We start from the raw sequence: 13,902 nt of genomic DNA, 5'->3' as shown, positions 1-13,902 counted from the left end.
CATTTATAGTCATTTGAACCTTTATTTTTCCCAGTCTGTGCCGAGAAAATGAACGAAACCTTCAGCTGAAAATAACCCGTGGACATGATTTAGTCTTCTTTGATATGCAAGAAATCTAAGTAAAAATCCAAGCTCCTCATCTTTGCCAGGCAGTAATGCCAACTAAACATTCTTCTTGGCTTCTGTATACATGTGAATCATTTCCTTCCTCTTCTCAACTACCCCAAATTCATTAATTGTTCTTGTTTCAAATAATCACTTAATTAAAAAATTAAGACATACCAATTTCACTGCAGCATTATTCACAGTAACTACAGCTGGAAACAACCCAAGTGTCCATAGACAAGATGAATGGATAAACAGCATGTGCTCTATACATACAATGGATTACTCAGCCATAAAGTTCTGATACATTATACCACATGGACGAACCCTGAAAATACTACACTGAGTGAAACAAGTCAGTGACAAAGAGATAAATACTGTATGATTCCACTTAAATATCTAGAATAGGCAAATGCACAAAGATCAGATAAAATAGTGCTTACTAGGGGATGAGGGAATGGGGAGTTACTGCTTAATGGGTACAGAGTTTCTATACGTACGACACAGTGAACGTAATTACCGTCAACAAAATGAAACTAAAAAATAAAAAAGTTAACTGATAACCTTTAATAATCATTTAATTTAAAATTAAATACATGTCAAAGTACTTCTAGGGTACATTGGTGGGTCAGTGATAGCTTTCACTTTCCATGCTGGAGACCTGGGTTCAATTGCTGGCCAATGCACCTCATGCGGAGCCACCACCAGTCTATCAGTGGTGGTTTGCCTGTCAGTGGTGGTTCATGTGTTGCTATCATGCTGCTCAGAAACCCTCATGGCATAGTGGTTAAGAGCTAACCAAAAGGTTGGCAGTTGAAATCCACCAGGCACTCCTTGGAAACCCTATTGTTCAGTTCTACTCTGGGTCCTATAGGGTTGCTATGAGTCGGAATCAACTCGAAAGCAATGGGTTTGGTTTTGGTTTTTGTATAATGCTGATCAGATTTCAGCAGAGTTTCCAGACAAAAACAGACCGAGAAGAAAGGCCTGGAAATCTACTTCCAAAAATCAACTAATGACAGTCTGATCCACAACCTATCATGGGGATGGCACAGGCAGTGTTTCATCCCATTGAGCAGGGGGTTGCTGTGAGCTGGGGGCCAGCTTGATAGCAGCTAACAAAAACAAAGTACTTCTAAAGACAGTCCTCTTATTAAACGTTATGAGAAATTATGAAGTATTTTTAAGATATTGTAAGAATGGTTAACTGACTTACAGCCATTCAGAGCTGCACAGTGGCTGAAGTAAAATAATTAAACTACCATATTTTTATGCAAATAATGTGCGCCTTCTACATTTGTTTGCCTACCTCACCCTCCCCCTACTAGGTGTTTTCAAAGCTGGCAAACGTAGAAGGAATACAGTATTTGCTATTTGCGTAAAAGTAAGGTAACACAAAAGAGAGGAGACATATTGTATACTTCCAATGATTCCGTACCTCATAAAAAAAATGATGCTGTAAATTCCGGGCAATCTTAAAATTCTAAGGCTAGACCATGAGCATTACTTAAAGCCAAAACAATGGACTCATTGATATTTAATTAAAAATTTTAAAAATAAACATTTTGTTTATATCCTAAAACCAAGATCAGTACTCTGTTAGGAATAATGAGTTGCATGACAGTATTTACTATTCTGGTAACCTCAGCTGGATCTATGATCTGGATCTGGATTTATGTTTCTTTAGAACCCATGCAGAGACTCTTGGCCTTTTGCCACAAAGCTCGTGACTGCAGAAAAGAAACTGCTGATCTCACAGTGTAAGTAACAGCTCCAAGTGCAAGTGTAAAGATTCATAGCTCTGTAATACCACAAAATGGAACACTCAGAAAGAATTTTTTCAGCAAATAGCCAAAATGAATTGCTCAAAACATATACCTGGTCCCAATTCTAGTCCCAATAAAGTCAACTAAATAACTTGAATAAAACCACAACAGTTGTAAACAAATTACCTGACCATTCACTGCACATTTCTTTTGCATTAGAGGCATGGTGTCTACATCAAGAAGAGAAAACCCTTAAGACTCTTTGGTCAAACTTTTGAGTAAACTATAAATTAATTTTAGACAATGATAAGTTTAGAACTTTTCACATTTCTCAAACGCTACTTATATTTATCACAGGCATATTTTACAGGTTTCTGACAGAGAAATCCCTAGACGACTTTGCTGAGTTATGTAGTTCTAAATTTTCCAGTTATGTAAATGGCACAGGACCTGGCTACAAGTGACTGTGTACACAGCAGAGCTATCATGAGGCCCCAGCTAATAATATTTTAGTTTATGATATATAATCAAAATGTCTTGGTTTCAATCAATTGTCCAGTTATATAAAAGGCACATGCACTGGCCTACATAAGACTGTGTGCACAGCAAAGCTGTCATGAAACTTAGGAATAAATAACCACTGTACCCAAGCTGATAATATTTTAGTTCATGATATATATACAACACATCTTTGTTTTAATAAAACACAGAAATTTCTCTTGGCTAACACAATCTCTCTCAAGAATATCCAAGCCAAAAAACTCAAAATTTCAAAGCAAAATTACTCTCAAATCCTGACTCTGTCACTACATTAGACCAGCACTAGGCAATGGGGCAGAACAGGAGTAAGATACAGTTTGGTAATTTTTCTCCTTACCAAACACTTTAAACCAGTTATTCCCAATATAGGTTGGGAAAATACAGATACTAAGCCCCAGACCTACTGATTCAAAAGCTAGCAGTTCGGGAAACAGTTTTTATTATCTAGTGATTGTTAGACAGTTATCTCAGTACCTGAATGGTTTTTGAAAATGACAAGTTAATGATACTGATTTCAGTTCTAAACAAATGTCTAGATCAATTCTGGCTTTAACTGAATTAACATTTCAATTCTACTTCAGTTCAATGTATTCTTACATAAAAATGCTGATTAAAAAATATTGGGACTTCCAGTTTTGGCTCTAACATGCAAAGAGGTTAGAAGTCATGCTCTCATCCTCTCAGCAAGAAAAAAGCTGAACAAAGCGAAAAAACGAATGATCCAAAAGAAAATTGAGGTCATAGGCCAAACCAGCACCCTGAGAACCGGAGAAAAGGCAAACACAAAGAATCACAGCCAAAATCAGCTTACCTAAATCAGAAGCCCCTGGAGCCTCTAACTGGTAGGAACACTTAATGGCAAATGGTTAACAGTAACGGCAAGTTGCTGAAGACTGACTATGATTTAGCTTGAGGGACCTGGGGGACCTGTTATAGGGAACCCCCACACTTTTATGGGTTTTATCTCCAGAAGTCCCACAAGGGTTCTCTCAGTGAACATCTGAGAAAAATGTCCTCGTACTTCAGGCAGTGAAAGGGGAAAAGTAACCATTTTTAAGTTCCCCAAGAGCTTTCTACCTAATCAAGGCCTGGACTCAAAGAAATCTATTTGCCAGAGCCTTTAAGGTCGCTGAGTCAGAATGAACTTGATGGCAATAGGTTTGGTTTTTTGGTTTTATCTGACCTGGGGGAAGGGCAATTACACACCTCCAGCCTTCTTTAGCCTTCAGGTCTTATATAAAGACAGAGGGGAAAAAAGGCTGTGAAACCCTTCTGAATATCATAGCCTAGGAATTCAGACCTACTAAAAAATCTGACATTTAATCATAAGATTATAGGAAGTTTCCCCTCACTGACACTTGACCACCACATCAACACAACTCCCGTATAATAGTGGATTACAACTAAGAGAGCTACAAGATACAGAATCTATTTAAGAATGAGTTCTAAGGGAAATCCAGGGGATGGGAGTTGAGGATGTGGGGGAGGTTAAAGAAAAGTCAAGACTCTGGCTCTTAAAACATCAAACATTAAACACAGCCCAGCTCCTAGCCAGATTAACACAAAACCTCACATTAAAAGCATGCTGACTTCAGTTCCTATTATCAGATACATCATGTCCGGCTTTTAACAAAAAATTACAAGACATGCTAAAAAAAAAAAAAAAAAAAAACACAATTTAAGGAAGTATTAGATCCAGATTCAGATATCATACAGATTTTGGAATTATCAGACATGAAATTTAAAATAACTATGATTAATACACTGGCAGCGCTAATGGGAAAAGTAGACAATATGCAAGACCAGATGAGTAACATAACCAGAGAGATGCAAACTCTAAGTAATAATCAAAAGGAAGTGCTAGAAATAAAAAACACTGTAACAGAAATGAAGAATTTCTTTGATGGATGGGCTCATGAGTAGACAGGCCAGGGCTGACGAACGAGTCAGTAAATCTGAAGATACGTCAGTAAAAACTTCCCAAACTGAAATGCAAACAGAAAAGTGAATAAGAAACAAGGAACAGGATATCCAAGAATTATGGGATAATTACAAAAGGTGTAATGTACATATAATGGGGATATCAGAAGGAGAAAAAGTATTTGAAGTTATAACAGCCAAGAACTTTCCAAAATTAACAAGAGACACCAAACTTCAGATCCAGGAAGCTCAGAGAACACCAAGCAGGATAAATATACCAAAAATAAAAAACAAAAGCAAAACAATAAAAAAAGCCTATATTTAGGCATATCATATTAAAACAGTAGAAAATCAAAGACAAAGAAAACTTGAAAAAAGCCACAGGACTAAAACACCTCACCTATAGAGGAACAAATGGAAACCCTGGTGGCGTAGTGGTTAAGTGCTACAGCTGCTAACCAAAAGGTCGGCAGTTCGAATCCAACAGGCACTCCTTGGAAACTCTATGGGGCAGTTCAACCAGAGTAGAACCTCTAGGGTTGCTATGAGTTGGAACTGACTCGACGGCAACGGGTTTGGTTTGATTTCTAGAGGAACAAGAACTACATCAAACTTACCTTCGGAAATCTTACAAGCAAGAAGAGGCGTGGAGAGAAACATTTAAAAGTGTTGAAAGAAAAAAATCACCAACCTAGAATACTGTATCCAGTGAAATTATCCTTCAAAAGTGAAGGGGAAAGAAATACTTTCTCGGACAAACACAAACAGAAGAAACCGTCACCAGAAGAACTGCCTTGCAAGAAAAGTTAAAAGACATTTCTCAGAAAGAAGAAAAATGATACAGGTCAGAAACTAATATCTACATAAAAAAGGAAAAGCATAAGAGAAGAAATAAATGAAGATAAAATCTTTTATTTTTCTCCTTAACTGACCTCATAGATAACTGTTCAAAGTAATGATAGCAACAATGTATCGGGTGATTATAGCTTATGGAAAAGTGAAATGAATGAGAGCAATCTTATAAGGGATAAAAGGGGGAAACTGGAAATATTCTAAGGTATCTGCACTACCCATGAAGCGTTACAGTGTTACTTAAAAGTAGAATTATATAAGTTATACAGGTATACTACAAATTCTAGGGCAACCATCACCTGTCTGTCAGTTTGCTGTACTGTGGTGGCTTGTGTGCTGCTATAATGCTGGAAGTAATGCCACTGGTATTTCAAACACCAGCAAGGTTACCCACAGCAGACAGGTTTCAGCACAGCTTCCAAACTAAGACTAGGAAGAAAGGCCTGGTAATCTATTGCTGAAAATCAGCCAAGGAAAATTTTATGACTAACAACAACACAACACTGTCTGACATAGTGCTGGAAGATAAATCCCTCAGGTTAGAACATGTTGCTATCAAGTTGATTCTGACTCATAGCGACCCTCTACAGGCTGGGAGGCACTCAAAATACAAACAGGGAAGAGGTGATTCCTCAATATGAGTCAAACTTACTTACTGTAAAAAATACTTTTTTTTCCACAACACAATTGAAAACTATTCACATAGACCTTAACTGGATGCATTACACAGGAATCAAATCAACTACATCTGTGGAAAGAGATGATGGAGAAGCTCAATTTCATCAGTTAAGATAAAGCCCGGGGTCGACTGCAGAACATCAACTGCTCACATCCAAGTTCAAGATGAAGCTGAAGAAAATCACAGTAAGTCCTCAAGAGTTAAAAGTACAACCTTGAATATATTCTGTATGAATTTAGAGATCATCTCAAGAATAGATTTGACATACTAAACACTAATGACTGAAGACCAGTCATGGAAAGACATCAAGCACATCATACATGAAGAAAAGTCAAAACTTGTTAAAAAGACGGAAAACAGCAAAATGAATGTCAGAAGAGACTCTGAAAAACTTGCTCCTAAGCACAGAGCAGCTAAAGTGAATGGAAGAAATGATGAAGTAAAAGAGCTGAATAGATTTAAAAGGGCAGTTCACGAAGCCAAGGTAAAGTATTATGATGGAATGTGCAAAGACCTAGAGTTAGAAAACCAAAAGGGAACAACATGAAGCATTTCTCAAGTTTAAAGAACTGAAGAGAAAATTAAAGCCTCAACTTGCATTACTGAAGGATTCCATAGGCGAAAAAACGAATGATGTGGGAAGCATCAAAAGACGATGAAAGGAACACACAGTCATTGCATCAAAAAGAACTGGTTCATGCTCAACTATTTCAAGAGTTAGCATATGATCAAATGCTGGTACTGAAGGAAGAAGTTCAAGTTGCACTGAAGGTACTGGAGAAAAGCATGCCTCTAGGAATTGACAAAATACCAACTGAGATGCTTCAACAAACAAATACAATGCTGGAAGTACTCACTCACCTATACCAAAAAATTTGGAAGACAGCTACCTGACTGAAAAAGATCCATATTCATGCCCATTCCAAAGGAAGGTGATCAAACAAAATGCAGAAATTATCAAACAATATCATTAATGACACATGCTAGCAAAAGTTTGCTAAAAATAATTTCTAAAAGCCTGCAGCCATATACCAACAGGTAACTGCTGGATTTCAAACCAGATTCAGAAGACGTGGAATGAAGCATATCACTGCTGATGTCAGATGAATCTCGGATGAAAGCAGAGAATACCAGAAAGATGTTTACCTGTGTTTTATCAACCACACAAAGGCATTCGACTTCATGAATCATAGCAAATTATGGATAACATTACAAAGAATTGGAATTTCACAACACTTAATTGTACTCATGCAGAACCCATATATGGATCAAGGGGCAGACATTCAAACAGGACAAGAGGATATCATACGGTTCAAAATTTGAAAAGGTGTGCAGCAGGACTGTATCCTTTCACCTGTCTTATTCAATCTGTGTGCAAAGCAGATAATCCAAGAAGCCAGGCTATATGAAGAAAAACAGCATCAGGACTGGAGGAAAGCTCATTAAAAACCTGCAACATGCAGAATACACAACCATGCTAGCAAAAATGATGATGACTTGAAGCATTTACTGATGAAGGTCAAAGACTATACAACGTCCATGGAAACAGAAGTCAAGAAATCAAGTAACATACTAACCAGAAAGCAAACCTGTTGTCACTGAGTACATTCCGACTCATAGCGACCCTATAGGACAGAGTAGAACTGCCCCATAGAGTTTCCAAGGAGCGGTTGGTGGATTCAAACTGCCAAACTTTTGGTTAGCAGCTGTAGCTCTTAACTACCACCACCAGGGTTTCCAAACAATGTACTACACTGGGCAAATCTGCAAAAGATCTCTTTAAAGTGTTAAAAAGCAAAAATTTCACTTTGATGAGTAAGGTATACCTGACCCAAGCCACGGTCTTTTCAACTGCCTCACACGCAATGTGAAAGCTGGACAATGAAAAGGATGACAGAAGAACAGATGTATTCAAATTGTGGTGTCGGCAAACAATATTGAATATACACCATTCACTGCCAAAAGAAGGAACAAATCAGTCTTAGAGAAAATATAACGAGAACGCTCCTTAGAAATGAGCATGTTGAGACTATGACTTGAATACTTTTGACATGTCATCAGGAAAGGCTAATCGCTAGAAAATAAGAGAAACCTTGAATGAGATGGATTGACACAACAATTGCAACAATGGACTCCAACATAACAACAATCAGTAAGATGGCACAGAACTAGGTAACGTTTCATTCAACTATACATAAGGTCACAATGAGTCAGAGCCAATAGACAGCATCTAAAAACAACAACAAATTTAAAAATATACGTACAAAATGCGTAAGAGGAAAACTATAAAACTCTGATGAAAGAAATAAAAAATTTAAATAAAGAGAGAGATGGTCCATGTTCAAAGATAGGAATACTCAGGATTGTTAAGTTGTCAATTCTTCCCAACTTGTCTATAGATTCAAAGCAATGAACCCAAATACCAGTAAGTATTTTCTGGATATCAACAAACTCATTTTAAAGTTTATATGGAACAGCAAAAGACCCAGAATAGTCAACACAATATTCAAGAATATATATATATGTGAAATAAAGCTATTTATATGTTTTATACTCTTAACTGATAATACAGAATGGCCAAGAAATACCATCTTATTGTTGTTTTGTTTTGTTGTCCCCCACTCACTCCTAATCACAGCACTACAGAAAAAAAGAGAGATGGTTATTTATTATTCTGCCTGTTCAGCGCTGGGTCTTCAGACACCAACATGGGTAACTTCAGAAAATACAGGACAATCAGACCAGAGTTAGAGACTATCTAAGATACACAAAAATGAATAATTCACAACCCCCTAAAACAGAAATGCAAACTTTAATAGTCTTCAGGCCAGTTAGGCACAAAATTATACAATCTATGGGTATAATACAAGTGGGACAGATAAAGTCTGTGGTAAACTAGAGAAGGTTTGTCCAGGCTAAAGGCAGCCTCAAAGGTATGAGCCCTGGTGGCACAATGGTTAAGCGGTTGGCTGCTAACTCAAAGGTCAGCGGTTCTAACCCACCAGCTGCTCTTTGGGAGAAAGATGAGGCAGTCTGGGTCCATAAAGACTTACAGCCTTGGAAACTCTATGGGGCAACTCTACTCTGTCCTATAAGGTCCCTACGAGTCAAAGTTGACTCAACAGCAAAGGGTTAAAAGCATTCAAAAATAGTTGTAAATACAAAGAAGCCAAGTACTATGTATGCTGCTTGGAGGAGTTCTGCCACCACTATTACACTGGTCTCAAAGACTTCATTCAATACAGAGAAAACAGAAAAACATTTATACTGAGCCTAATGTGGCCCTCTTTTCCCTTAACTATAGAACACTTAATGAGATAACATATCAACTGATAGAAAATTTATCTATGCAAGCCTAAACCAGCAACATTTGGTTTAAGCAACTTAGTATAATTTACCTCCTTCAATCACACAGACTCTATCTTTACGTTTATAATAAAAGATAGACCTCAAAGAAATTCTCACTCAAGCAAAAATCCTGACATTAAAATTATTTATACCATCAGAGGTTTATAAAACTATTGTACTGTATGCTTTCACAGAAAAGATTTTAGAAGCATACAGAGAGGTCTACATAAATTGAGAAGTTATGAAGATAAAGTAGACTGCGCATCAGTCAGTTCATTAAATTTGCTCTAAGTTCCATCTAGGAATGCTAGAGGAAATGTACTTTATCTCCCTTTGCTTTATCTCTCAAAAACATTTACATAATATGCCTTGATCTAATCATGAATGGCATCTGAAATGTAATAACCTGAACTCTTACAATTTAGGTATGAACAAATGAAGTTATGTATAACTTTGCATACGATTCATATATAAACAAAGAAGATGCTAGTGAACTCAAGAAATAAACTGATTAAAAATATGGCATTTGTTGACATGCTTCATACGTTAACATATTAAAGGACTAAAAATATGTTAAAATAAAATTAATATATGGCAGAAATACGCCTTTAATATGGTTTGCCTGTGCAAATTATTTCCTTCTAAGACAAAAAAGAAATAATACAGGTTGAAATTACATTCTTTAACGTGTTTTTCTGAAGATTTTCCCTAACCATTGAGGTGATCGTACAAAAATAAGACTTATTAAATTCACTTTTAATGTATTTTATCCCCAAAATTATGTTTAATAAAGTGAATCATTAGAAATTTTTTCCTTCTCAATAATTCAGTTCAATAGATGATTACTATACAATAGTCATAAGGTAAACCTTTTCAATTTAAATAAGTGCAAACATGGCTACATATTCCATATTTATTTTATTTTCAAGCATACAATTTCTATTTAATGGTTACCTGTAACTCCATTACAAAAATTATACAAAACTCTTCTATACAAAACTTTTATTTAGGGAAATAAGTTATTTTATCCTAAACTCGAAGTTTCTAGACTACTATGGGCTATGAAACAGAGCAGCATATAAACTTAAAGTATGGTACAGAAGCAATGAGCCCTCTTCTTGGGGGAGGAAATAAGATTTACTTCTACTATGGCTTAAAACAAGATGAGAAAATGAAGAATCAAAAAAGGAGAGAGCTGAAAACAAACATGGGTTTTCAATTAGTCAAATTTACTAAATAAATATATATATATGTATATATATATATATATATATATATATATATATATATATATATACACACACCAAAAAAAAAAAAAACCCAGTGCCATCCAGTCGATTCCGACTCATAGCGACCCTATAGAACAGAGTAGAACTGCCCCATGGAGCTTCCAAGGAGCACCTGGCAGATTCGAACTGCTGACCCTTTGGTTAGCAGCTGTAGCACTTAACCACTATGCCACCAGGGTTTCCATATATATACACACACACACATACATATATACATATACATGCATGCATATGTCATGCCTACAGCTTGCAATACCTCAAGCTAAAACAGTCTCTCACTTAAAAATGTTCTGGTCCATTTAAAGAAATAATCTAGAAGATATCTGCCTCAATAAGGGAACTTACAGTCTTCAATGTGCAGAAATGCCATCAGTTTTTCTAAAATTGAGGTACATGAACAAATGGTGGCCATAAGTGGTACACCAATAAACTTTTTTTTTAAATTTTAAATATTATGCATTCATCTCTACAGTTAGCTTATTATGGCAAAGGATATTGATCCCCCATTCTAGGGCAACGATATGAAATTTCATTTTGAAATAAGTTTATTTAGGTATAAAAGAGGATGAATTTAAAAAGAAACATTAAATAAAATGGCATAGAAGATACGCAGTGTCATGAACTGAATTATGACACCCCAAAAATGTGTGTAGTAACTTGGTTGGGCCATGATTCCCACCCAGTACTCTGTAGTTGTCCTCCATTTTGTGATTGTAATTTTATGTTAAAGAGCATTAGGGTGGGATTGTTAACACTCTTACCAGGTCACATCCCTGATCGAATGTAAAGGGAGTTTCCCTGGAGTGTAGCCTGCACCACTTTATCTCTCAAGAGATAAAAGGAAAGGGAAGCTACAGAGATTTGAGGACTTCATACCACCAAGAAATCAGTGCCAGGAGCAGGGCATGTGCTTTGGACCCGGGGTCCCTGTACAGAAAAGAAAAGCTCTTAGTCTAGGGGAGGACTGATGAGGGCAATGAAGAGAAAGCCTTCCCCCGGAGCTGATGACCCGAATTTGGACTTGTAGCCTCTTAGATGAAAGAGAATAAATCTCTCTTTGTTAAAGCCATCCACTCGTGGTATTTCTGTTACAGCAGCACTAGATGACTAAGATATGCAGATCTGGCAAAATTCTACGGTGGGATGTGAATGACTAGAGAGGTAGAAGCACTGCTCTAGAATATACTTGCCATAGAAAATAGTGTATCATTCATCTCAGGCATTTTGCTGAGTTCTTTACATACGTTATCTAATCTTCACAACAGCCTATTATATTATTAATGAATTCAATTTACAGATTTCAGGAAAGAAAACTAAGGGTCAGAAAAGCTAATGGACTTGCCCAAGTTCATCAGGAGTAGTAAGCTCCAGAGCCAGGGTTAGAACAAACGTTTGTCTGTTGGATACTAAAGTCCGAGTTCTCACTGTCTGTGCTATACTCTCTCTCCAGTCTGAAGAAGGAAAGATTGAGAAGATGAAGTAGATCTGAACTGAATCTCTATGACGGAGACACACATTAGTCACTTAGTATGATTCCCAACACAAGTTCGTTTGCGAAATGTTTGCTTGACGTAGTGAGAGTGCAGTTACAACAGTTGCTGGGGTTTCTGGCACAAGCTCTGGTGAGCCAGAACACAATGGCAGAGGAAAGACTATTCACTATGCCATATCTAGAGAAAGAAACAAGCAACAGAGCTATTGAGAACATCAAGGCCATGTTCCCTATATCCAAGTATCCTTGAACTCTATGTATCTAAGAACATCAGGATATTATCACTGGTTAAACAGCACTTCCTACATTTAGGAGCCCAAGAAAGGACAAAACAGCCTTCTGTGCTTGAAGTCTAAGCACATTTAGATAGGAGTCAATGGCCTACTGGATTCTACCCTCATTTCACTGCGGGGCAAAGAAATTTAAAGGAGTAAATTGTATTACAACAAGTTAAAAGAAACAAATCTTCTCATGTATGTTTTAAAACAACCCCTATTATGAAAAGCTGGAGAATATGTACCTGAATTCATTTAGGGCATCAACAATTCGATTATATGCCAAACTCCTCTGACTGGCATCAGTTGACCTCCGGCTCATTTTCATAGCCTTGAAAACAATCATCAAATAGTTAATTCTAACACTGATCATGGGCAAAACACACACACAAAAAAGTGAAAAATGAAGTCACATATTTACACAACATCTACCAACATTTTTAATAAAGATGGAAATAAAGAAGGCATATGTATTTACAGTAGCTTTTTCTTCTGTACCTTTGGTCACTGAAGATTATAAGAAAATTCGAACTTTCAAATGTTGAATCTTTCATTGCAACTGTCAAACCACAAAATGTCAACATACAACTGATGTTGACAGTTTCTGGGTTTCACGGAACTACTTTTTCTTCCACCTCCAAATAAAGCAAGATAATAACAACTCCAATGAGAGGGCGGAGGAAAGGAGGGTAGGAGAGGTGTATTCACTAATTAGATCGTAGATAAGAACTACTTCAGGTGACGGGAAAGACAACACACAATACAGGCAAGGTCAGCAGAACCGGACTAAACCAAAAGCAAAGAAGTTTCCTGAATAAACTGAATGCTTTGAAGGCCAGCATAGCACGGGCGAGGGTTTGGGGACCATGGTTTCAGGGGACATCTAAGTCAAATGACATAAAAAAAAATCTATTAAGAAAAAAAAAAAGTGTTGAAATGTTAGAGTAGATTCATCCCTAGTACCCACAGACATGGTAATACTCAGAAAACCAAATCTTAGACATTTTTTTTTCTTGTTAAAAGTTACGGACCAGACCACAAGTAATTTACCCACAACTTTATTTTAAAGGACAATCTTTGCTTGAATTTATTTGTCTTTTTCTCCTAAGATTTTTGCTGCCACAGTCCTTGCTCTTTCTAATTGCTTTCTTCTTCTTGGTAAGAATCATATTTGTGAATAAAACAACCGTTATTTGAAAAAATAACTCCATAGCAATAGTTCATGGTTTCCTCTTATGTTTCACAGATGAAGCTTCTGTTAACTAAATCTTTTTAAAAATCTTGGAATATGAAGATTCTATTGAAACACATTTCAAATTATTAGTGATATTTGCTTAAAATATTCTTAGAATTTTCTTATAAACATTTAGTTGAGCCTGAGAAGTCTTGTGCTAGGTAGATAAAAAGGGGATCAGGATTAGGAGATAGATGTCAAAAAGAACTTTAAATTTTTAGACTTTTAAGAAGAATGTGATTATGTATTACTTATGTAATTAACGGCCGATTAAAAATTTCTGAAAATATAATCCCTAACTTTTCTTTAAAGAAAAAAAAACAAGTGAATAGTTTGAAAACTGACGTTAAAGGATTATTTTCTTTGGACACTCCAACGTTCACTGTAATCTACCATCAATTA

At 36.4% G+C, this 13,902-nt stretch overlaps 1 protein-coding gene across 2 annotated transcripts in view; it reads right to left on the bottom strand.

Moving 5' to 3' along the window:
* Positions 1-13,902, bottom strand: part of FNIP1 (folliculin interacting protein 1) — a 172,092-nt gene that overhangs the window by 26,698 nt on the left and 131,492 nt on the right. For both annotated transcript variants that reach the window (XM_049872982.1, XM_049872992.1), the window contains one exon: positions 12,512-12,597. In XM_049872982.1, coding sequence (XP_049728939.1) covers positions 12,512-12,597 — 86 coding nt within the window. The remainder of the gene's footprint in view (positions 1-12,511; positions 12,598-13,902) is intronic.

This window comes from Elephas maximus, chromosome 2, assembly GCF_024166365.1.
Source record: "Elephas maximus indicus isolate mEleMax1 chromosome 2, mEleMax1 primary haplotype, whole genome shotgun sequence".
NCBI lineage: Eukaryota > Metazoa > Chordata > Mammalia > Proboscidea > Elephantidae > Elephas > Elephas maximus.
This window is presented reverse-complemented; position numbering and strand designations above follow the sequence as displayed.